The sequence below is a fragment of the Spizellomyces punctatus genome (assembly GCF_000182565.1).
Source record: "Spizellomyces punctatus DAOM BR117 chromosome Unknown supercont1.3, whole genome shotgun sequence".
NCBI classification, from domain to species: Eukaryota; Fungi; Chytridiomycota; class Chytridiomycetes; order Spizellomycetales; family Spizellomycetaceae; genus Spizellomyces; species Spizellomyces punctatus.
Window position 1 is genome coordinate 1,839,878 of NW_015971539.1, and position 24,857 is coordinate 1,864,734.

Sequence of the window (24,857 nt, forward strand, 5' to 3'; positions counted from 1 at the left end):
TAAAATAATAAAAACCTCTGGCGTAACAGTTGATTCACAATTGTATTTTGAGGATGTATTTATCTTGCTTTTGTTCCTACCCAACCCGCTCAGTCGTGACCCTCCGTTTAATGAAGTACGTTCATTTTTTATCCAAAACATACAGACTATCGTTTTTCTGCAATATGGTCAGGATAACACGTCTGAAGTCATAGAGGAGATACTCTTTTCCTCTTTTCCTGTCACACGCTGATATAGATCCTATCACAGAGGGTCTCTATGCTCCTTTCCACTATCCGCATTCTTTTCAAGGTTCAGCCCGGAAAGGTCCAATTCACCAGAAGGCTGTTCTATAATCGTCCGTGGTGGGACAAGAGGCGAGTAGCCGGATCCTTGACCAGGTTCTGAGCGAAGAGACGCCCGTGATGCACTCAAGGCACCAGAGGAACCTGTTTGGCTTTGTGTAGCGAGGGAACTATCGGTGAGTTCGTTTTGAGCGGATGGGGTTCTGACAACTATGGGTGGGACATCTGGAGAGAGGTTCTGGCTCGACTTGATTTCTGAAAACCGTGCAGCGAGTTGTGGCTATCACATGAAGAATGATTTGAATGAGTATGCATGCTACGCTACGTATAAACCCAGGATATGCTCACTATACCTGAGATCGATGTAAACCGGATTTTCGACCCACACTGAGGCTAGAGTGGCTCAAAGCGGTCGCCATCGTTTTGTCCAAAATCATATACCCTGCACCACTGCTGCTCATCCTTCTGCCTTTATTACCAAGGCTATCTTTCCTTTTCTGCTCCTCCTCATGTACCGAAGCGGGAAGTGCAATCTCCAAGTCGACTTGATCGGACTTTGCTTTCGCACCAATGGCCTCTCCATCAAGAACTTGTAACTCGCGGATGCTCGCCGTTTTTCCACCAGCAAGGTGAACGGGATGATCACCCTTCATTACACTACCCTTAACGCCAAATTCTTCTTCCAGATCATCGATGTCAGTGAGAAGCATCGTTGCACGGTTGCCTGGACCACCCCCTCCGCGTGACCTCTTTGCAGCGAGGTGCGCTTCGTATCGTTTTACGGTCGCGGAATTGACAAGCGTTTTGTCGGCAGGGTACGCTGCGAAAGCGCGCTCGAGATCTTCTTTGGTGAAGACATAAATGTCGGTATTGCATACAGCCCGCGCGGAGTATTCGTGACGATTCCCGAGTACGACACAGAATTCGCCTGTAGTTCGAGATGCTCATCAGAAACATTGAAGAGAAATAGGCAATGCTGTGACCTTACCAAAGTAAGCTCCTTCAATCAATGACGCTGTTGGTCGTCGCAAATCATCCGTTGCATAAATATCGATTCGTCCTTGAGTGATGAAATACATCTCAAGTCCCAAATCGCCCCGGTGCACGACATATTCATTTGCAGTAAAGAGATAGAGTTTCATATCTATTGCGATCATTCGCCTGAAGCCGATGGAGCATTCTTTGAAAATGATAGCCTGAAATAGTACTTGGTTTCAACGATCACATTCACTATGAAAATGGAACAAGAAGAACGTACGTTGTCGATGATCTGGTTGTTCAAACTCAGCGCGACTTCCTGTTTGAAGGTACTTGGCATGTCCACAAACAATCCTCTGACGTCTATACCTCTGTTTCTCTCCCAAACGTAGTCGTAGTAGTTTAGGACACGTTCCTTCATGTCGGGGTCCATTGCGCGATCGGTCATATACTGCTTGACAGCGTCGAGTCGCTGCTGGTATGCCACCCTGCGGGAATCCATGTTGGAAAGGGTGGAGGCAATCGTACCGTTAATGTATCCGTAGAAAATAACACCACTGAGGACGGTAAATACGGCGAAAACACGTTCAGATGTGTTGGAAGGGCGGATGTCACCGTAACCCAAAGTGGTCATTGTAACGACTATCCGCAGAATTGTAACAGATAACTTAGAATTGCACATTAAGAGAAACTATTTTGCCATAAACGCACCTGTCCAGTACAAACTGTTGATGTACAACTGTCCAAGACCCACGGTTGGAAAAGGTTCAAAGCTTCGAAGGACCCATGAGTTGTCCTTACAAGCGGGTGTGATATCCATTGGCCAATCAATAACCCCAGAGCAAGCGTTCGCAAACCAGATACATGCTAGCACATGTGACAATACAATTGCGTAGCAGACGAACTTTGCAACTTGAATCGTGAAGCTGGCGTGCAGTTTTTTTTCTTCCCGCCTAAAGTAAATCATGACTCGCCCTACCCGCAAGACCTTCCAGAGACGGATGATGGCCAGTTTTGCAGGTCCGGCGCTGCCATACCAGCCAAAGGCGATGAAGTCCACTGGGAAGTTGATGAGGACGTCGTAGATGAAATCTGGCGATCGAACATAATGGACGGCCATCTCCTTGGGAAAGACAACCCAGAAACCGCCGACCAGATAGGCAACATGAAATTTGATGTACACATCCGCCAGAAAGATGACATCCATCAAGTAGCTCACAACCCATGCTGCGGCCGACCGGTACTGGAAAGCGGCCATAAAGGTCGCCAAGATAGCATTGACAATAGCGATGACGACCATAAATCGGTTCCATGTTCGAAGAAAATGGCCCTCCGGAATCAGATAGAACTTGGTCAGTTGATCCCATAATGTGTCACCGTTCTTTGGTGGAAGAAGAGATGGTTTCTTTTGTTTCTCCATTGTCGAAAAGTCCTCAGTCGTGCTTTTGTCCCGGGAGAAGCGGGATTTGGTGGACATATTCCGCTCCATGATGGGCCGAGCACGTAAGCTGGTTACGAAAGGGAGAAAGCGTAAGTTTTGTCAAAATCGGAGACTTCGAGATCTTTTGTTTGTCTGCTCCTTATAACTTAAAAAAATGGAAAAAAAGTTCCTCTCGCTTGCTCTAAGATTGTTCTTTTTCTTGCGATTTTTAGAAATATAAAGGGGAAATCGACTTTTTAGCATCGTTCTAACATCGATATTCCCTCATTTGCTATTGATCCGACCATGCGCGGAGTCTGAACTCTAATTCGCTTTCAAACCTTATTCATGTAACACACGACTATGTCTGATATTGTCTTGACCATTGCACAAAGGCTTGAGAGGATAGGAGAATAATACGATGCAGACTTGTTTACTTTTTTCGAGTTTCCATCTTTGGATCGGAGTTTGGGGGTCGCCCAGCTTATGTAGCTGATTGATCTTGTAAAAAAGTAACATCATCCGTTATTCAACCGGTTTTCAACAGCTCGTATGGTTTAGTGGCATAACGTCGCCTTCACACGGCGAAGGTCCTCAGTTCGATCCTGAGTACGAGTACTAAGTTTATTGTAGCAGTTGTTTTTTTAAGACTCCATAGGGAAAATTATGTAATCAACCAATGAACAACGAACCGACTTTTCCCATTAATTCGCCGGTTAGATTGATCAGAGTCATGAGGATTAATGGATCATGAACATTTTGGAGCCAGGTCATTGTAACGGCTCGTATGGTTTAGTGGTATAACGTCGCCTTCACACGGCGAAGGTCCTCAGTTCGATCCTGAGTACGAGTACTCTATGGGTTAATGACATGGTTTTTTTTTTCCTTCCGCATTGGAGAAATTGTATATTCAAGCAACTCAATCAAAAAAAGTCTCTCATTCACACATGTACTCGCAATGTATCAACCCTTGTGCTTGGAAATACAGTGACAAAAGGTGACATGCGACCCTTGAAAGTCGTTGATCGACTCGTAGTGACCGGGTTCGCTTGATAAGCATTAGGACCAGGAGTGTTGGGCGAGGACGCTGCAAGGGAAGGCAGGTTAGGCCTTTGACATATCGGGGAATGATGGATAAACATTCATTTTTCTTACGTTTATTTCCCCTTTCTAACCGTTTTCCAAGAGAGAATTTCGGTCCGGCGGCTTTGGTGACAGTCAAGGCAGTCAGGGTATAACTTCCTGGTCCTGGTGTGGTAACTGGGAACGGTCGCGCTAAAGTAAATGTAATGAAGGAGTGTCCATTGATGAATACTCGAAGAGAATGAAAAAAAGAGTGGTTTTTCCGATTCTAACCTGGGACCACCTTGCTTTTTGCCTTTTCTTTGGCATCGAATTTGGCGAGCTGAGCAGGTGTGATAGCTGGAGTTGTTTGATAGTCAGCGGGTCCTGGCATGCTCTCTTTTCAAGGTATGATGGAAATAAAATGTTTTCTAGTCCCCGGGCATTTCAAGTTAAGAAATGTAAGTGGAATGGTTTTAGGTACCTTGGATGCTATTCCATCGGCCTTTTAAGGTTACTTTTGGGCCGTCATTTCCTCGAACTTGGCGATCTCGTGGCGTGTAGGTTCCTGGTCCTGGAATCCCTTGACCTCTATCATTATCACTTTGTTGATCTTGTAGGTAGTGTAGGCAAAAGTCAGATACGACGGTTATTAGGATGTCTTCACTGGCGCAAATGCCATTAATACCTAAACAAGATGAATACCTTTTGTCGCATGTCTTCCTTTGAGTGACACTACTGCTCCCTTGTCTCTAGTTGGCTCAAAATTTGGCATGTAATCGGCAGGTCCTGGCGGTGGGGTCCGGACTGTTTGCCCTGTCAGTTGGATAAAGGTAAGCTGTATGTACATATTCAACTCAGATTAAAGAAATCATATTTTTGAAGCATACCGTCATGTCGTCCGATGATTGAAAACTGGGGCCCAGAGAAAAGGTCGTTTGGCATGAGGTAATTGGCGGGACCAGGTGTTTTGAGAGCTGATTTTGAATGCAAACAAGAGTGGAGAAGTAAGTTGATGTGAGTTTTTACAATGGTAGTTAGGTGCCAGATGTAAATACGTAAAAGTACCTTTACTCTCTTTATACCATCCTTTCAATGTTGCTGCCTTTTGATCCCAAGGTAATTTGGGATAATACGCATTGGGCGCCGGTCGTCCACCTAAGCCATTAGAATGAGTTTTACCGCTTTTTGAATTTCAGTTTTTTGAGTGTAAAGTAGGTTCATGTACCGTCTTCTGAATCCGTGAACAAGGCAGGGTCGAGTTTGGGTCGCATTGTATAGCCTGTTGACACTTTGGCGTGTGGTGGGACGTTGGGGACATTGTAGTCCTGTGGACCAGGAGTGGGCTCCTCTGTACCAAAGAATCCCGCCGTTAATAAATGGAATTCATGAATGATATTAGCAGAAGGTCGTCTTTACCGATGACGGTCGGCTTAACACCGAACGAGTATTTTGGCGCTCCGGATCTGCCCAATGAGGAGGGAGGAAAGTATTGCTCGGGACCAGGAATGTTGGATTCTAAAAACTAGCTTGTTTTAGACAGCCACATATGGTAGCCAGGCACACAAACACTGCAAAGGGACATACCGAAAACAGGATGCCAGCCCGAAATCGAAAATGAGGGCCCATCTTTCCCAATCGTTCCTTCAGCCAGACCATACTTTCCAGGTCCAGGAAAGTCATTCACTTCCGTCTTTGTGCTCCTTGACGTGGTACCTCCAATACTCCACTTTGGTCTCTCTTCGAAAATGACACGGACCGGATCTGTGTTGTATTTCTGCGGACCGGGTCCTTCATTTTGTGAAGAGGATGTGGCGTGCTTGCCCAGGATAGATATACAGCGGCCAGATGGTAAAAGATGAGGAGTATAGGTCTGAGGAGATGGTGTTGCGTTTGCTAGTGGATGGCGTGGATAGGGTTTCAGATACAAGTATGCCATAGTGCGAGAGAAAGAAGGACTAGTGTTTTACCCAAGCTGCTCAGAGGTGTTCCTCCAGGAGGCGGAATATACTCTCCCATCGCCGTCCGATGTTGGACACCTAGCTGAAGGTGTGGTCGCGTAAGGACTTTACCACCGGATGCTGCATCCTGATGGTCAACTTCTTTGATAGATTTAGCTGGACTGGCCTTTCGGCTTCCGCTTTTGGATCTTGCCCTGTCATTAGATGCCGTTTCGCGCCCTCGGGAAGGCGGTACACCGCCAGCTTCATCGTCTCCAAAGATGTCGTTGCTGCCGATAAGTGGGGCAGTGCTTTCGTTTGGCAGACTTGGCGGATCTACTTGACGTGATGACGTTGCCCGCTTTGCCGTCATTTGTAGTTGTCGCCAAGTAGGTTCGATGGCTAATAGGTATCAATTTGTCAAGCTCACCCTTTCAAATGTTCCTGCATGTGATTTTGGGCTATCAATTGGATTAACGGCTCGAAACGTTTTTGTCTAGACTCCTCCAAGGACACCTCTACCTTTGCTGCCACACTAAAGACCCCTTGCCGCGGGATCGGTCCTGATTTTGGCATCGGAGAATACAAAGTATAACTGAACGCACAATACGAAACTCTTTGGCTGATCTGGGATTCCCGTCATATTTACAGGGTACACCCGTCAATTGGCTCAGAGGAAACTGAACCTACATTGGTAAGCGGGTCTTGTGGTTTGTGATATATGACATATAAACTGTGCTAGCAAAAGAGACAAGGCGGTGAACGACCACACACCAGACGTCAGTACAGATCATTCTCATCATCTGGTAGAGCTGGAGGACCAACGCGCAGACTAACATGATTACGTAGGCCACTGCCAACTCTCCGCTTTATGGCCGGCCGGTGTTTTTTGTCTTTGAAAAAGGTCCGCATTGTATGTCTATACGGTTGAGATGTCGACATGGGACTGTCTAGCAGGCTCAAAATCTGAGCGCCGCCAAGAGACTTATGCCGGTGACTTTGGTCTCAACTTTTTGACGGTGTATCATGAAGATCTGAGCGCCAATCGATGTGTGATGATCCCCACTCTTTCTATATGAGTAGAACGTTCATCTTAAAGCTCCGCATAAAAGTAAAGCGACACAGGATATTCATTCACAATCTGCCTTGGCAGTTTTATTAATGACCTTAGTGTCCATCTCGACCTTTTCTTGCACTCGTCCGGGCCCGTCGCGCACCCAATCCTAAAATAGGCTTCTCACTAGTTATCCTTTCAAATGTGGCTCGCTTGGAGTTTGCCCTGCCAAATAGGGAACTGCCCATTCAAGACGGTAAATCTGACCCTCAATGTTTGATAGGTCATCATCATAGGCCCCCTTATTTTGGTGGACAAGAGGAGACGTTTTATTTTCAGTAAGAGCCAATATTTTTCAGTTTTCGTAGTAGGATTTTGCCCAAACGCCAAAATACCACACACGATCAGGACGAAATTCGTTTCCTGTCGGATTTTTTTGCTCTACGATTGATAGTTTGTTGTTTGTTGTTGCTACGGAGAAACATACTATCTAGTAGTTCTCACACGGGCCGACTCCCCACTATCGTTTTTTTCCCGAACGAAGATTGAATGGACCTTATCACCAGATGATTGATCCTTGTAGCGGGCAACATTTGCGGTCCATCGGAGAAACAAACTTTTTGACTCACCGAGCTTAAACGACCAGAGCATTTTTTACATAACAAATGCGCACCCGTTTGAAAGCACTCGTTTGGTTATGGATGGGCGGTTGTTTGGCTGTTGCTGTTTCTGGTTCGGACTATGGCGAGCAGGCACCATTAAAAGCGATTGTTGCGCCGTCGTTGGAAGTCACTACTGGTGGTGGATATGCGGAGGGACGAATATGGGATGGTGTCGAGGAGAGGGAGGAGACTTTCGAGATGGCCGAATTGATGCGACGACAGTCATCCCTGCCATCACTGGTGGTAGGGTACCTTGTTCCCCAGGTGGATCCTTGCAACGCTCCGCTGGTGGATTGGTTTCGAGTGGTTGTGGACGATTTGCAGGGAGCTGGTATACTGGCAGGGGCAAATATTACGATTGTGCGGGGGGTAACAGCAAATCAGAGACCACTGCAAGGTCAACTTGCAACCGATATGGCTACGGGGCAGAATGCGATTGGGTTTCTTGGTATGCATTGTTTATGGATATCCCCGGGATGTTTTGAGCTTTAAGAATCGGGAGAGTCTCATCTAGTTGCCACAGGTGTCGATTCATCGTTCGCCGAAGACGGGGCCTATGGAGCAAGTGTCTACCACATTCCCTTATGCGACGGAAGCAGTAAGCAACCCAAGTGCGGAGCATTTCTATGCGAGAACCAACCTTGACTGTTTTTTTCGTCCTATAGCATTGTCGCGGTCCTTATCCCTTAGTAGCGTCTACTCCACATATTTCCGCACCATCCCAGACTTTCTGCAACGGGTACTGGCAGGAACGAAATTCATCCGCTCTCAAAACTGGATGCGGTATACCGCGTTGGTTGGGTATACCTATGACAGTGGTATGCTATTTTTTTTAAACGGTTGTTTTTTGTTTAATAGATCGTTATAAATAATGGCACTTTGGCAATATTTAGAAACCCTAAACGCACTTCCACAAGAAGACTTGAAGCGAGCATCCCTCGAATTATTTGTGCCGGCTCTGGAACAAGGGCATCCGGATTACACCCCGCAGCTACAACGCATCAAAAACTCTGGAATGTCGATCCTGCAATGTGACATGGACGGGCCAACCCTTGCAGCTGTTTTGACGATTGCTTCGTATGTTTTCCGGGGCTCTGATTGAAAGTGTTTTTCCCGTGGAAGAGTTCCATTTTTGCTCACAATAAGAACATCAACAGGAATCTCAACATGATCAATCGCAACTATGTTTGGATCATCCCAGGGGACGCTTACGACTTTATTATTCGTACCAATGTTACCCTTGTGCCGTTAATGGAGGGTGCTATTGTTATTAGTTCAATTAGGGGACGAGGACCCGTTTGGGATAGCCTGGTCTCGAGATGGAGGACACCTGCATTTATGGAGAGGTGAGCTTGTTGCATTTGCTCCAAAGAAAGGGCAGCGCTCACTTTTCCATTGGGATGATCCCATTAACACTTTACTCGATGCATGTTTCCTGTAGATATCCCTTACTCCAACAATACGCTACCCCACCAAGTCATTATCTGTAAAGTTTTTTTGTTTCTTTCAGCATCATCTTATTCCCCAGTAGTGTTTGGTGTTAACCTGTTATTTCTTGAAAAAAGCCCCTTCCACACGTGTCTTGACCTCCTCCTTCGCGGCTACGACCGCCTTCTTCATCAAAATAACAACCAAACACTTCAAGACCTCGCAGCAGGATGGAAAGGCTCTGTTCTGCCTCGGGTAGACGTTCCAAGGAATTTTACGTTCCCGGATTACCAGACTATTACGGGTGTGGTGTCGTTTAATGGGAATACGCGAGTTGGGTATGTTTGTTGTCTTACGGTTTTTGCATACGTTTGACCGATGACCGATGTCGGAGGGGACTGACGGAGGATATTGATGATTTTGCTTTTTGTTATTTGTATTTCAGGCACTTTACGTACAGTTATATCGCAAACGGCGTATTGATTGATTTTGCAACAAGTATTGGAGATGCAGCTATGAACTTTTCTGCACCTGTTTTGTATTTTGGTTCGACGACGATTCCGCCAGATACAATCTCTGGTGATCATGACGATGGTATGATGGCAAAGGGATTTGGGGGAACCTTTTTGTTCTTCTTGGCCATTGTTCATTAATGCGCAGAGTACTTTCTAAAATTCTCTTTTTTTTTTTTGATCTTAGAGTCGCATTTCTGGATGATACATGTTGTATTGCCCATCACGGTCTGTTTTGGCACATTCATTTTGGTGGGCGCGGGGGTAGCTTTTTGGAGGTGGAAACGGCATAAGCGTCAACGAGAGCTGCCACCTACAAAACCTTTAGGGCATGTAAGTCTTTTCAAACATGGTTTGGTTTTGGTCCAATCTTGTTCTTTTTGCTCATTACCGAGTCTTGATTAGTTTCCGAAACTGGATACAAGAGGACCAGCCCAAAAGGCCATGGAAATCCTCCAAGAATCCAAAGACCCGGCCAAAAAACGTAAACTTTCAGCAAAAGAAATTGATTTCATTATCGACGTTCTCAACTCTGGAGGTGCATTTAACCCCAATCTCGATAGAATGGAGGGCGCCGAAGGGGCCAAAGTGGACGCTGAAACGCGCGCTTGGGTGCTGGACATCCTGGCTGCAAGTCCATCTTCCCATGGTCCCAACGGAATGGTCGCTCCAGTATCGAGACAGAGCTCGGACTCTGCCAATAATGTTGATCCAAGACGAATGTCAAAGGGTGCTGGGATGGAAAAGGGTGGTTCGCAAAGTGAACGGTCGCGATCGAGTATTGCAGATGGGGTAGCGAGCGCTGGGACCACGCCGAGTGGGTTCGAGCTCGGTGTGCTCAGACAACGTCGTGGGTCGTTGATGGGCAGCACCGGTCGAAGAGTGTCTATTCGCCCCCAGGACAGTATCGAATCGACTCGGTCAGGATTATTCTCCTCTCACCCGCTCGAAGAGTGCCCATCACAAGAAATTCCTACGCAGAGCATTCCAACTGACCTCGATTTGATTGATCAAGTCAAGATTATGGATTATCTGACGGTTTGGTACCATTCGTGGAATTTTGATATGTTCCAGTTTGCCGAGATGACGAATGGGCATCCATTGTATTATTCGGGGGTTTATCTCGTGCAGTCCAGTCAGGCTTTGGGACAGTTGCAGTTGGACATGGAGAAATTCAAGCGATGGATTTTGGTAAGTCGTAGGTTATACGCGTGATACGTTCTTGCCTCGCATTAACCAATATATCTGCAACGGTGCATTTTCAAAAAGTTGATGGAAGCAGAGTATCACCCTCACCCCTACCACAACGCCATTCATGCCGCCGATGTTCTCCACGCCCTAAACTACCTCCTCCTCGAAGACCCTCTCGCGGTACACTATACCCCTCTCGAAGTCCTGGCCCTTCTCATGGGAGCTGTCGGACACGATATCGATCATCCAGGCTTTAATAATAATTTCTTGGTGAAAAGCCATCATCCTTGGGCGATTCTGTATTGGTAAGGAAATGCGTTGTCTCTTAACTTTTGTCCATTTGAGGGTTGAGTATTGGGACCTTTGTCTGAATCGAGTTTTTTTCTGGGCCGTTTTGGTTAGCGATTCGAGTGTCCTAGAGTTACACCATTGTGCCCATCTGTTCAGCATGACATTGAGCTCCCCATGGAACATTTTTGCAGATTTAACAAACGACGAGTACGACGAGCTGAGAAGGGTTGTCATTCGTGTTATCTTGGCTACGGATATGGGAAAGGTGGGTTTGTCTGTGTGTGCTCTTGTCTCTTACTTGAATTTGAAAAACTGAATGGACCCTATTGAACAAATAGCACTTTGAGTACATTAACAAGTTCAAATCCAAAATAACCGCTGGACAACTTGTCAAGCTCGATCAAATCCCCGAAAACCGAATCGTCATTGCCGAAATCGCCATGAAGTGCTCTGATCTTTGTAATCCGACAAAGACGTTTGCCTTGTCTAGCAAGTGGACCGAGGCCGTGATGGAAGAGTTTTATCGACAGGGGGATAAGGAGAGGGAATTGGGGCTACCGATCTCGCAATTTATGGATCGGTCAAATACGAATGTGCCCAAGTGTCAGGTAATTTATATCGTCACGGCTGGGTTTTACAGTATTTGGCTCATCACCAAGCTATGCACACCAAAACACACAGATTGGTTTCATTGACATTCTTGTCGCTCCGCTTTACGATGCTTGGAATACGTTCCACGCCAATGAAGAGAAAACAGCCAAAATCGTCCGCGAAATTGGCAAAAACCGATCAAAATGGGTGGGATTGACCCTCTCCCAAACCATCAGCCCACAACAACAACAACAACAACAAGGAGGAGGACAATCCATGGCGGGTGCATCCAACCACGGTCTTGCTCAGTCTGCTGTATCGATTGCCTCACGGAATCCCACGCGTCAGACGAGCGCGCAGCAGCAGGGGCAGGGTCTACCTTCTTTGAGCGGGAGTAGTGGCGGATTGGCACCTCCATCGAGTGGTTCACTAAATCAGTCCACGTTGGATAATCTCCCTTCGTTGCCTGTTTTACCGTTGGGTGCCTCCAGGCCACCGAGAACGCCGACGGGGTCATTGGGACGAGTGGGGAATAATCGGATATCGGACACGGTGGCTGATATACGGGATAAGGGAGGGATTATTATGAATACGGGGGATGTGAAGATTGATGGTCAACCCATGGCGCATTTGTTGTTACTGGACGGTGCGGATGACAAGGTTTGAAAAGGAAGAAGATGGTGTCATTGCGCCAAGTGGTGTGGTTGAAAAGGATTACCGATACGACAAACGTTCTGCATGTTTCTGGTGGTTGGTGTGGCAAGAAACAGCTGATAGCAAATCCAAGTTTTTTTTTGGTTTGGTTTGGTTTGGTGTGGTGTGGGATTTCCTGTTTTTTTCCAGGTTGTTTTTTTTCTCTCCAGATGTCTGGCTGAACGGGCTGGTTACTGTTTTTCTTAATGACACTGGAGAGTAAAGTTGAAGATTGGGGGATAGTGAAATGTAATCTATATCTTTTATAAATACAGTTTTTGGGACAAGCTTCTTGTTATGGGGTTTCCAGTGACATCTTGGTATTTGTTTTCCAAACTGGCTTTAGCGGTATAAATGCATTTTATCAAATGTGTGCGATGAGATAAGCGTTTTGTTCGATGGCCGCTACATTGGCCGGTGGGGAAACCGTCTTCTTTAACGGATCCCACACTCGGAGGCATCGGGGGGATAATGGAAAGACGGTGGTGGTGGTGGGGTCAAAAAGTGTTTCCCCACCGGCATGTATCCTTTATGTAAGCTGTAATGGATATCCAAATATCGCAATCAATAAAGTTGAGAACGTATTTTGGACCAGCGGCAAGAGACATTTGCAAAAACAATTCAATTTGCAAAAGGGTCCCACGTTCGATTTCCGCTGCCGCCACTGTTTGCACACGAATGATGATTGAATTTCTCAGACCTGTACTGAACGTAATGTGGATACTTTGAAATTGCCTTGAAATATCTGACGTGTGTTATTTGCTTTTTTTTTGTGTTGTGCTGAATTGAGTGGTTTGAGAGAGCAGATATTTAGCGTATTGACAAATGGTTTAAGTTTTGTTCATGTCACCCATAACTCGTAACACAACCATTTGTACATTTGCATAAACATGACTAGGCACACGCCACGACCTCCTTGCCCCCCCGAGAAAATAACCCAGCCCAAGTTTTGTTCAACCAAAAAGCAAACATTGGAAATAACCCTTTTTAATTTAGCACATGAGAATCGACAGCTGTGCTTTTGTGTTTTTTTAATTGCTGGTGACTCTATGCAAGTTGATTCAAGTTCCGCTGTGCAAAAGAGCACCCCAAGCAAAACGAAGGAGAGTTGAAGCGGAATCTAATGGAATGGACGAATGCAACGATGTGTGCTAGAGCAAAAAAAACAAAACGTTGAAAAAACAACCAAATGACGTCGTTAAACAACTTGCTGGGCTGATAAAAATTCCATCCCATCAATAAAATAATTCAAAGATCAAAATAAAAGAACACTTTCAAGCCACTCTTGCACTAGAACCGGATGGATACACTACAGCACACCGAGTGTAACACAGAGTGATACAAATGATTTACCAGGGCCATGGAAAGCAATGATTTGATGATTGATGATGATGTTATACGTTTTACACAAGTTGATATTTAACTAGCAAGTGTGAGATTTCTTTGCCCAACGGTCGTCGTTCGTCGTCGTCGTTTGTTTGTTTGTTTGGTCGAGCGATCAAGCTTGAATTCATTTGCATATTATCATCAGTCCCTTTCTCTCAAACTGGGTGACGCACCTGACGCTCATCGAGTTTGTTCACGCCCGACAACAAGTTTCTCTTGTTTTTTCCCCCCGGTTGAATGCTCGTTTTCGTTGTCTCGAGAGCCTTTGCTATTGTTCATCGGTTCATTTGCGTATTGAACTTGTTCGGGCCTAGGTCACAGAAAAACATTCTAGTTGAACGTTTATCCCATCGCAAATCCACTTGACGCTCTCCCAACTTTGTGATCCTCAAAAAGCTGTTTGGTCACCCAGTGTGACGCGCTTCAACTGCTGCAACCCTCGTTTTCACTTACCAATTTGTTTCCAAAGCGCGGCGTTATCAAACCCTCATCTGCAACAAAAGAAACCCTTTCATATTGAAAAAAACCATGATATCCCTCGACAATATCATGCTCAAGCCAGCGTCTCCCATGCGAGGGCATCGGCCCATGGCGGACTCTGTTTGCTTCGAACAATCTAATCAGGATACTTGGGCGTCCCATCATCGTCGCTATCGTCAGTATCGTCACCACCATTCTATTCGAGGTCAACATCACAGTGTCGGAGATTTTAAATCTGTTGACAGCAAAAGCAGTGGCTGCGAGGAATATTCAGAGGAAACATGTTCGGTGATTACAACTTCCACTGAATGTCCTGCATCATCAAAACATCTTAAAGTCGATACTCGCTCTATATATCGGAGTCGATCTTGCTCCCCCTCCAAATCATCACCACCATCTCCCATTCAACTAGAAGAAGATTACAACAACAAAGACTTTCACGACGACGACATGTGCAAATTTCCGAGACGCTTCAACCTTCGCCGCAGGAGGGAACTCAAAGCCATGATGGAAGCTAGAGCTAAAGAATCCCATGCATGGTTACGACAAATCCAAGACGATGCGCATCGGCTCGCTGCTTGTCGTGCATGCGCAAAGATCATGATCGGCAAGATGGATCCCGATGAAGTCGAAGGAGTATACCCCATGACAACAGATCGCAGCCAAACTGCCTCAGAGATCAATCCAGAGATCAATGTCGCTCCTGCTGCAGAGGCAGATGACGTTTCCTTGTCGTTGCCTCCGCCTGTTCCGCAAGCTCCGACAGAACCCAGATCGTCGACATCAGAGTCCAGCAAACCCCGCAGGAGTTTCATGTCCATGCGCCGGTTGCTGCCAGTTCCTGCAGGCATGAAGCGGAGCGATTCGGTCGAATCCGTCGCATCTGTCGACACGATCCAGTGGGCATCGGTCGATTATGTTCACACAAAGACTCATAATCCCCTCTCCTGGAAGCCGGATTGTCTCATGGTGGTCAATGCTGAAGTGTCCGAAGACGAAGGAGAGGGGAACTTTGTGCATTCCCACATGACACCCTCTGTGGTCTCCAGTGAAGCACCCATCAAAGCACAACATATTGAACAAGACCAAGAAGAACAGGAAGAATGTACACGTTCCAAGGTGGACATTAAGGGAAAGAAGCCCGTGTACCTCGTTGAGCAAGAGGTATCACCCGTCATTGACGACCAAGAAGAACAAAGAAACATGATCAATGTCATTCTCAACGCCTATGCCAACGAAGGGCCTTCATCATCTCGTACCCTACTCCCGGAAGATTTCATCCTACCAGAGCCTGATGACCGCTTTTGGTACGACTGCTTCTCAGAGGCTGGCCAGCTCGTCCGTCGCATCTCCACAAAGTCCGAGCCGGTCCCCTCCAAACCTCCGCGGTACGACTCCCTCGACGCCATCCTCCCCCCGGCCGCGGAATATACCCACCACTCCATGTATACCCCAACAACCCCCTCGACTCCCGAAGAAACCGCAATGCCTCCGCTCCCGGTGTGGCTCACCGACCCGGAGCGGCCAAAAAGCCCGCCACGCAAAGACAGCAGCCCCCCCAAAAAGCCCCGGTCCCCTCCCCGCAAGGACAGCAAGTACGATTCATTGTCCTGTAGTATCGTACCGCGGACGGGACCGGAGGCTACGCTGGCGGAATACAGACAATGGGAAAAAGACCATTGTAAAAAAGTCAAGGCTGAACGAGTAGCTCGGGCCAAGACATTATCGAAATTGGAAAAAAAAACCTTTACATCCTCCTCCTCCTCGTCTGATAAACCCCCCAAATCCCCTTCCCGCTTCCTTTCCGATCCCATCACATGGATCTTTCGTAGATCCACACATTCCCCATCCACATCCACATCCAAAACCCTCCCACGGCGAGCCTACCCGGCCTATATCCTCAATCACGCCGAGATGGGCTCGCCGACCGCTAATAATGGGTACGACCCGATCGCCCAAGCTGCTCGTCGGCGCGGCTCGTACATTGCCGACAGTATTATTGCAAAAGAACAAAAAAAGCGGCGGAGTGGGGATCCGGTTGATTGGGGGGTCACGATGGAGGTCAAAGAGTTTGTCAAGGTGGTTGGGGAGGAGGAGGCTAGGGGGCGGCGGAAGGGGTTGGGGAAGGTGGTGCGGAGGATGATGAGTTTTGGGAAGATGGGGTAGAGGTGTGGTGGGGGGTGAGTAGAGGGGAGGAGAGTGGTAATGGTGGGAGAGGTGGCGAGGGGGTTGAAAGCTGGAATGGCGGGGCGGGTGAGGAGGGGGGGGGGTTTAGAAGAAGAAGCAGGGAATGTTAAACACTTTTCTTTTTTTTTACTTTTTTTTTTACTATTAATCAGTACGTTTATAAGTCCAGCATCTTTATTATTTTCATGATATGCGACAAGAATATTCATTTATTTGTGCCCATTTATCTCTGAATACCTGACATAGGAATGGTGGTTAAATGCCATCTGCAATGTCTGCCACGTATCACCTGCAGAGGATATAGCGTTTATTGTTAGAATGTATGTAATGTCCCATTGTCGTCAGAGGACTATTTTACATTTGATATGAACCAACCGAGATGACCTGCGCATGTTTTCGGTATCATGATGTCTGTAATATCTGTCAATGCACAGGATACAACGTCTATTATTCGAATGTACAAGGGTGATCCGTTTGTCGTCCAAAGACTATCTTTTCTGATATGAACTAACACGTAACGCATGATTTTGTTATCAGTGTTATTTTTCCAGTCTTGGAATGTCGACTCTCTTGACAAGAACGACAAGATGCCCTTTTAAGTGTCTGTTGGATATGGACTAGTGTACAATATCATTCTCTGCTCTTTGGATCCATATCAACAATTCGAGAGCCGGGACCAATCACCACAGTGTGGACGCGTTCAACGTCCCACAGTTTGTCATGTCTCGACGTTCACCAAAAGTCCGACAAAATACCGGCATGCTTGCACGAGAGAGGGTGCGCAGCAAGCAAGGGGGAAAAGCGGGCACGAGGAGAAACGTGAGGGAGTCGTTTGCATTGTCAGCAATGTCTAGTACAAAACCCCGCCGTTTCTCGAACCCCAAGGATCTGACCCCCATCGACCCCCATCAACCCCCATCGACCCTCACCAACCCCCAACTCCGCAACCCCCAAAATCCCAACCCTCGGTCCAGTCGTTCAACGACGCATCTTCACACTTATGTCATCATACCCCTGGCACAGTCATGTAACTTCCCGCCAGAATTAAATTAATGTGCAGGGACGGAGGGTGCACAGGAATCCATGATCGAGGGGTGTTGTGTGGATAAAGATGGGCTTGTAAATGTGACAATGTAGATGCGAAGGGCGTGTATTTTTGACAAGTTGATTAAATGATGTTAAGACTTGGTTGAATAGATCTGAATCATTTCTTACAGCCAAATACACTTATCATACAGTGATGAAATGTTACAAAGTGGGTGATGTCGGTAAATATCGTATTCTCATGTATGTCTATATGTAATTGTCTACATCTGCATGTGTATGTATGTATGTGTGTGTGTGTTGTGATGTGCATTCTGAATAAAGTCAAAAACCTCGTAAAAAAGAACCAAGCATCTGCTCCTTCCAACACGTCCCAGAAAGCGCGTCGGACTTGTAGTATTTTTTTCCCACGCTCCTTTCTGACGCGTCAAAGACTGGGGATTTTTTCCCACGCTCGTCTTATGGAGGCATTAAAGTGAAAGGTTGGGGAGCTTTGCAAGTAATGGATGTAGAAAGTGTTTGGATATTCAATTGGGACTACGAACGGACATTATGGACGGACATCTATTGGACATTTCAACGACTAGTTTTATTTCCTGTATATAGAGTCAAGGGGGGGTTTGTGACTTTGATGCTGTGTAAAGGAGAACTCTAGAGTCTGGTGATTGATATATGGCCATAAGTGAATATAAGTGAGCATGGATGGAAAGCGTTAGAAAATCTCTAATCATAGGATATGTGTGAATGCATCTATTATTATAATGCATGAATTAGTGAGAGATTCTTATAGTGTTCAAGAGCATTAATGGAATGCAAAGAGTGGAAAGGGGCCTTTTGGGACGCGCTCTTCAAGTCAGAAGAGAGAGAGCGTGGGAAAATTGTTTTCATCTTTTGGACTCGATGTTTTTCTGTATTGCACACTTCTTCTTCTTCTTCTTCTTCTTCTTACTACTGCAAGGCCTTTCTAGTATCCTAAGTCGTGCTTGACAATCGTTTACGTACTTGCGCTCTCGTGTATTCCTGCCTTTTCCCAGACCCGGTCCGGGCCGCGTGCGTTCACTCAACACCAAACTGCAAAAGGACAATAGCAAGTCCACCACACCTACACACACAGACTGAACTGACCAGTGAGGCAACGACGTTTGACCAAAACAAACCACGTCACCGACAGGTCGTTTGCGTGACCTTGTTTTTTGTTTGCGACTTCAGCACGGTTTTGTGAGCGTTTACCTTGTTCGCGCTCTTTGGACGGGGGAGACATGCTTCCATGACCTAGAGTTGCCAAACAGGCGGCTGAAAGAAAAAAGTGAATAGAAGGGACGATGATGCGTTATCGATAACGTAGAAAACAATACTGAACCATGTTACAAGTTTTGTCGCCCGACCAAAACACTATCATGCGAGGGTTATACCTGGGCGTGACCTACTTGTCTATCGTGCTACAAACTTATGCATTTGTATTGTTTGCTTAAAGGGACTGCATGCTGATCATCTGTCAGTGTCTTTGGTCCAAACATGTCGCGCTTTTGCAAAAGACATGTCATGTCGCTGATGAGATGTATCTGTCTAGACCCAATGTCGCGAACAATGCTTTTTGAACATGGGTCATGGATGACCTCAAGTATAGGTCACTACACCAGCCTCAACGATGCCAGACGGGCCAGCAAGTGGGACATGGGCGCGGTCCAAACGACCTGCGAAAAAATAGTAACAGCCAAGCGAGAGCGGACTTATGGAGAGTATAGTGGTGGGCCGTGCTAGCGGCAGCTATACCGTCCATTTGCGTCCGTTTATTTTTTCTCACTGTAAAACAGGAAAAGACAGCATATTCCTTTCGTCGTAGATCCATGTTCTTCAGCTTATGAATTATATAAAGCACGGTGATACTCTTCTGTTTTACATCTATGGTACTCTAGCCATCTCTCTTCCAGGGTATATGCAGGGGAACCATGCTATGATTCGTCCATTATCGCATTCAAGACCTTGGCATGTGGCGAGTGCGTCCTTGGAAAAACCAAGGCTAAGCTCCAACATATGGGTTTGCTTGGAACAAAGAGCATGAATATGGGTGCTCAAGTAGGGCGAGATGCACAAACAAATGACATGATTGGGAGAAACGGTTTAGTAATTGTAATGGGGTGGATATCTCCCCGCTTTTTGCTGCAACGTAAGCCGAGATTGCAAGAATACACAGTATCGGTTTACTTGGAACAAAGAGCATGAATAGTTATCATGAATAGTAGTCATTGGAAAATGACGCTGGTAAAGATGTCCAAATAAAAAAAAGCAATCTGAATATGCGTGCATTGAAGGTAAATCCCCCGCACTTGGAAATGCCGTCGCTCAAGCATAAAAGAATCATCCTCTGCATCCCCTCCGCTCCTTTGTCCGTATCTAGTCTTCCTACTACTTGTCTTTTAACATCTCCCATTCCTAACCCTAACCTACTTCTCACGTGCTTAGCATTCCAACCTCAACTTATCAGCAATTACCACTCCAACCACACTGACTCATTCGAACCCAAACATTTTTCTCAAGTGAGTTTTTCCCACGCGAATTGGGCTTTTGTTGGGCCATAACGGGGCCGCTTCTCTCCTTCCTTCACCTGTCGGGTCTGTTGCTCTTGGGGTTTAGAGCTTGTATTTTTTTATTTCTTTTTTTTGGGCTTTCGCCATCCGTCATCGTCGTCGTCGTCGTTTGTTACTGTCATTGTTATTCGGCTGTGTTGGGCCGGTTAACGGAATAGTTGGGGGCTTGTTTTTTGATAGTGGTGCGTTGGAGATAAAAGTTGCAGTCCCGGGCCCGTGTTGTCATCGTTCTTTTCCGTTTTGCTGACCTAGTTTCTCTTCTTCTTCTTTTTTCTATCCAACTTACCTTGTTCTTTTGTCTCCTCCCCTGGTGTCTTCCTGTCCTCACGCACTTTGGGCTCCCTCGCTTTCAACTGTCGAATCCGCCGCACAACATTCGGACGTCATCCGTTGCAATTTCCATCATCTTTTGTTTTCGGCTCATTCAAACGATTGGGTTATCGGATGCGCCTCGGTTCACTCTGCGAATTTCCTTGTATTCAACTTGCACACGTTACATTTCTTGCCGCGCATCGGCCATCACTTCATCGACGTGCGGATCCCGGATTGTCATGCATGACGTTCGCGCCTTTCCTCGTCGATACCTTACCACGGTGTTTGCTGACTGTCTCAAACTTTACGCCTTGTTTGACGCTCCTACGCTGTTTTCGACTTTTATCGGGATTCATCACGTTTCGTCATGCACCACCACACCTCGACACATGTCCATCGCGGTTCATGACAATGCATTAGCATGCTTTTTCCTCTTTTCAAGAAAGCTACCAAGGTTTCTTCTTCCGACGCTACCACTGCCACTGCTACTACCAGCGCCAAAGGTCCTATCAACAGAGTCTCGCACTCCTTGTTTTCGCTTGCACGCCAACAGTCCTTTGCAAGCGTCAACGAGTCCCAGTGCTTCCAAGAGGTCTACGTCAAGGAAGCGGCTCGCCTGGTCAACGAGAGCCGCGACTATTTCGCCAACGAAGAGGGCGAAGAAGACTCTATCCCCGCCCTTGTCCCCGTCCATCAAAGGGGGACCAACGGTACCGGACGCAAGCGTCACGGACCAAAGGACGCTCGCCGCGCAGCCCACAAGAGCGCCGAGCGCGTCAAGGCCAGGTTTCACCGCCTGGTCTTAGCCCTTGCGACACCTATTACGTCGCTGGCCGCCCCACCCGCCGAACCCACCATGCCTGCCCCCAACGCACAAGGCGCACCCGGCTCCAACGCCGCAGCTCCAAATGCGTCCCCCCAGGCCACCCAAGCCCGCCACGATAGCGCCAACCGCCATCGCCACCACCATTCCCAGGGTAGCGCCAAGATCGGCTACTCTACGGGGCCAACTATCGTTGGCGGGCACTTTAAGGTTGGGAAGAAGATTGGAGAAGGATCCTTTGGGATCATTTACGAAGGTTAGCATGACATTGTGTTTTTATTTAATATTTCGCTCTGGACTGACGTTTGTTTGCATTAATTAGGTGTGAACCTCAAGACCAACACACCTGTCGCGATAAAGTTCGAGCCCCGGAAGGCCGAAACCCCACAGCTGCGCGACGAGTACCGCACCTACAAGATCCTGTCGGGGTGCGCGGGGATCCCGTCGTGCTACTACTTTGGCCAGGAAGGGCTCCACAGTGTCCTGGTCATTGACCTCCTCGGGCCAAGTTTGGAGGACGTGTTCGATTTATGCGGCCGCAAGTTCAGTGTCAAGACGGTCTGCATGTTGGCGAAGCGGATGATCAGGTTGGTGCAGGTAGTCCATGAGCACAACCTGGTGTACCGCGACATCAAGCCGGACAACTTCCTCATCGGGAGGATCCCCCGATACAACGAGAAGGTCACGACGGATCCGGAGAGTGCGGATCCATACAGCATCGTAGAGAACCACTCGTTGGAGAGCCCGTCGCCGGCGTCGCAAATATACCTCGTCGACTTTGGTATGGTCAAGCAGTACCGGGATCCGAGGACTGGTGTCCACATTCCCTTCCGCGAGAAGAAGAGTCTCTCGGGTACGGCGAGGTATATGTCCATCCACACCCACCTTGGCAGAGAGCAAGGGCGGCGCGACGACATGGAGGCTCTCGGCCATGTGTTCTTCTACCTGTTGAACGGGCACCTCCCATGGCAAGGACTCAAGGCCACGTCAAACAGACAAAAGTATGAACGAATCGGGGAGGTCAAACAAGCCGTCAGGATTGACGATCTTGGGCGACCCAACCCCGAGGAGTTCTGCTTTTACCTCGAGTACGCCAGATCAATGGCGTTTGACGAAGAGCCCAACTATGACGGGGCCTGCGAGATGATTGACCAGGTGATGAAGAAGAACAACCTGGTCGATGACGGGGTGTTCGACTGGATGGAGGTGCTGGACGAGCAGCGGGAGGCCAAGAGAGAGCGGGAGGAACGCCGGCTCCGGATGACAGAAGAGGAGCGGCGCGACGATGATCGCCGGGAGAGGGAGGAGAGGTTGGAGAGGGAGAGGGAGGAGCGGTACGAGCAGGAGCGGCGAAGGCTCGAGTACGAGAGGGAGGTGTTGTGGCGGAGTCCCAAGCTGCGGGAGCAGATGGGATCGTACTTTTCGTCATCGCCAGCGGGGTCGACGGGAGTACCACCAGCAAAACCCCACAACAGCCTCCAGCCAATCCAGGGGGGTTCCCAGGTCCAAAAGTCTGGGTCCGCGCTCCATGCTCGAGGCGGCCTGCGGGAGCAAGGCCAAGGGGCGAGTCGGGGAGAGGGGTCAGGGACGGGGCAGCGGGCGTCGGCAGCGGAGGTGCCTGAGACCGGGGCGGCGGTGAAGGCAGAGGCGGCACCGCAGGCGGTGGCAGCACCTGCGGGGGGCACGCAGACTCAAGGGGGAGGGGAAGCGCAGGGGCGGCAGGCGGTGGATGGGCGAAAGTCGCGGCGGCGGTGGTGGCACAAGATGTTTGTGTGGTGTGGGATTGGGGGGAGCAAGTAAAGGGGCCGTGCGGCGACGGGGGTTGAGGGCGTTGGCGGTTGGGGGCGACTTGCGGTGGAGGGTCCTTGAGCGGTGTGGATTAGACGGCGACGGGGGAGACCGAGCAGCGAACGGAATGAAAGAACGAAAAGAAAAAAAGAAAAGCGTGTAATAAAGACGGGGCAAGAACTGTTCATTTTTTTCTTTTTGGGAAAGCCTTACTCGACAACGGGGGTTGAGTTGAGGTTCCTCAAAAAAGAGAAAACCTTGTAATATTCCGCACCGACGGAAAAAGTCAAACTTGGGGGGGCGACTTGAGAAAAAAGGAATTAGTAGGGAAAGTTAATGGTGTTCCCTGAATATATCAATTATTATTTTTTTTTTCCTTTCTTAATGATATGGACCTCGTTTTCTCTTGTTTCTGTCCTTGTTATCAATTGTTGTGTGTTTTTTTTGTCTTGACGTATAAGACTTTGTGTGCAATGCGTGTTTTTGTGGTGTAGACATGCCACTCTCCTTGGGTGCCATCAAAGGAATGGACAACGCCGATCCTTTGTTAAGATGCTATTCATCACATGGTTAAGCTGCTCATAAAACCTCTTGCTTTTGTCGGTTTGTATTCGTTCCTGGATGTTGTAATCGTCCGCCTTTTTCTGCATGTGGTAGTTGCTGATGATGGATTGGGGACTTAATTGTGTTTGTGTGTGTGGATTTGATGTGAATGGTGGTGTTCAAGGTGGGTCATTACTCGATAGGATGGACATTGTTGTAAATGGTAGGTGATATGGAGTAAAGGTTGGCGCTGCTATGTACTTTTTTTTAAAAAAAAAAACAAAACCATATTGATAATGTATCGTTTGGTAGAAGCTGTACATTGAGAACCCTTTCATGTATTTACCTTGATTTCAGATACATCCGCGCCTGTACTTCAACGTTACAGATATAATGAAAGTACTTTTTTTTTACTGCGCGGCTTTGTCACTTTGCTTCATTACCCACTTTTTTTGTGTAGTATAGAGTGATTTGTGCGGTGTTTGTAACGGGTTTTCACCCCTCAAGGTGGTTCCATGGGAGGTCAATAGTAGCTTTTAATAAATCACATCCATTCTGCGTTTTAGTGGGCTTCAACAGATCATGTAGAAACACTACATGTAGCAACTGTTGGGGCATTATAACTATCGTAGATGCAAATGGGTTTTACCAATGATCGATAGATGAGCTTGAGCGGTTTAAATGATTTGGCGACAAAACGGTCCAGTTCTAAATCCATATAGATAAAAGGCAAGCAGAAGCAACACGGGTGCCATCATTATCACCAAAAGTACCGAATTTCTATGGTTTGGTGCAATGTGGATGCGGTCATTGTTTGGTTTTGTTTATATTGAGTGGGGTTGCGTTCAACGTGATCATCCATTACACGACGTATATCCTGGGTAATACCTAGGGATATTAAATATTTTTGAATACGTACAGACTTCGTGAGTGAGTGCGGTTGGTGGATGATGCAGCAAAGATGGGCAGTGGAAACATTTAGTGGAATTGCGGCTATATGGGGAATAAACGGAATTAAACGCTTGTAGATGAGGTCGTTTTGCAGCTCCCAGTTGAATGCACTAGCCTAACTGAGGGACCTGGAGACGAGCCGGCAGCTCCTACGAGTTGGATGCGCTTCCTGTTCAGGGACTATAGGTCTTTAAACAGGTTTGAAATTTGCTCTTGCAGAGAGCCGTTGGTCGATTTGTTTATACTCGATGGTTTGGCGCCCCGTTCATGGGGCTAGATGTGTCTGTAGTGTAATATCCCAGTTAATTCATGCGGAGACAATCCAGCGAGGTTGGATTAATTTACCAGGATCTGAGTATATGATTAGATTCCTGGATTTTTGAAGATTTTGGAAAGTAAAGCGTATATTTAAGACTGATGTCGCAGTGACGAATAACATCATGCCAATCCCAAGAACAAAACTAAACAAATACTGGGTGGTGTTGCGTGTTGCTTCAACGTGAGCATCCATTACACGACGTATATACTGGGTAATACCTAGCGATTGTATATATTGATTGAATCACTGTAGTGGATGGATTAAGATGAGAAGATGGGTGCGGGTCTTGTCGCAAAATTGGAAATATTTATTGTAGTTCCAGCTATGTGG

The 24,857-nt window shown here is 47.2% G+C and overlaps 5 protein-coding genes and 2 non-coding genes across 7 annotated transcripts; 5 read left to right on the plus strand and 2 right to left on the minus strand.

The window, feature by feature from the left end:
* Window positions 1-21: 21 nt before the first annotated feature.
* SPPG_02404 (uncharacterized protein) lies at window positions 22-2,958 on the minus strand. The gene is made up of 5 exons (XM_016750695.1): window positions 1,974-2,958; window positions 1,543-1,904; window positions 1,273-1,480; window positions 638-1,212; window positions 22-564 (listed from the first exon to the last, which is right to left on the minus strand). The coding sequence occupies exons 1-5, from the start codon at window positions 2,749-2,751 to the stop codon at window positions 244-246; spliced, it is 2,244 nt and encodes a 747-aa protein (XP_016611400.1). The 5' UTR covers window positions 2,752-2,958; the 3' UTR covers window positions 22-243.
* A 270-nt stretch (window positions 2,959-3,228) lies between these two features.
* Window positions 3,229-3,300, plus strand: SPPG_10049. Its single transcript has one exon. It is a non-coding gene; the product is annotated as a tRNA-Val (tRNA).
* A 163-nt stretch (window positions 3,301-3,463) lies between these two features.
* SPPG_10050 lies at window positions 3,464-3,535 on the plus strand. Its single transcript has one exon. It is a non-coding gene; the product is annotated as a tRNA-Val (tRNA).
* An 8-nt stretch (window positions 3,536-3,543) lies between these two features.
* On the minus strand, window positions 3,544-6,181 carry SPPG_02405 (uncharacterized protein). The gene is made up of 11 exons (XM_016750696.1): window positions 5,715-6,181; window positions 5,332-5,640; window positions 5,164-5,262; window positions 4,973-5,095; window positions 4,813-4,902; window positions 4,635-4,721; window positions 4,450-4,560; window positions 4,229-4,357; window positions 4,039-4,143; window positions 3,838-3,957; window positions 3,544-3,769 (listed from the first exon to the last, which is right to left on the minus strand). Exons 1-11 carry the CDS (start codon window positions 6,055-6,057, stop codon window positions 3,624-3,626), a joined length of 1,662 nt encoding a protein of 553 aa, XP_016611401.1. The 5' UTR covers window positions 6,058-6,181; the 3' UTR covers window positions 3,544-3,623.
* Window positions 6,182-7,282: 1,101 nt separating this feature from the next.
* On the plus strand, window positions 7,283-12,395 carry SPPG_02406 (uncharacterized protein). Its single transcript, XM_016750697.1, has 14 exons — window positions 7,283-7,848; window positions 7,924-7,998; window positions 8,066-8,218; window positions 8,294-8,477; window positions 8,558-8,746; window positions 8,842-8,886; window positions 8,966-9,166; window positions 9,274-9,422; window positions 9,528-9,673; window positions 9,746-10,531; window positions 10,610-10,836; window positions 10,934-11,087; window positions 11,161-11,430; window positions 11,504-12,395. The coding sequence occupies exons 1-14, from the start codon at window positions 7,404-7,406 to the stop codon at window positions 12,077-12,079; spliced, it is 3,600 nt and encodes a 1,199-aa protein (XP_016611402.1). The 5' UTR covers window positions 7,283-7,403; the 3' UTR covers window positions 12,080-12,395.
* Window positions 12,396-13,542: 1,147 nt separating this feature from the next.
* SPPG_02407 (uncharacterized protein) lies at window positions 13,543-16,218 on the plus strand. Its single transcript, XM_016750698.1, has one exon. The coding sequence runs from the start codon at window positions 14,021-14,023 to the stop codon at window positions 16,136-16,138; it is 2,118 nt and encodes a 705-aa protein (XP_016611403.1). The 5' UTR covers window positions 13,543-14,020; the 3' UTR covers window positions 16,139-16,218.
* A 3,573-nt stretch (window positions 16,219-19,791) lies between these two features.
* SPPG_02408 (CK1/CK1/CK1-G protein kinase) lies at window positions 19,792-23,113 on the plus strand. The gene is made up of 3 exons (XM_016750699.1): window positions 19,792-19,973; window positions 20,524-21,182; window positions 21,249-23,113. Exons 2-3 carry the CDS (start codon window positions 20,525-20,527, stop codon window positions 22,724-22,726), a joined length of 2,136 nt encoding a protein of 711 aa, XP_016611404.1. The 5' UTR covers window positions 19,792-19,973; window position 20,524; the 3' UTR covers window positions 22,727-23,113.
* Window positions 23,114-24,857: the final 1,744 nt, after the last annotated feature.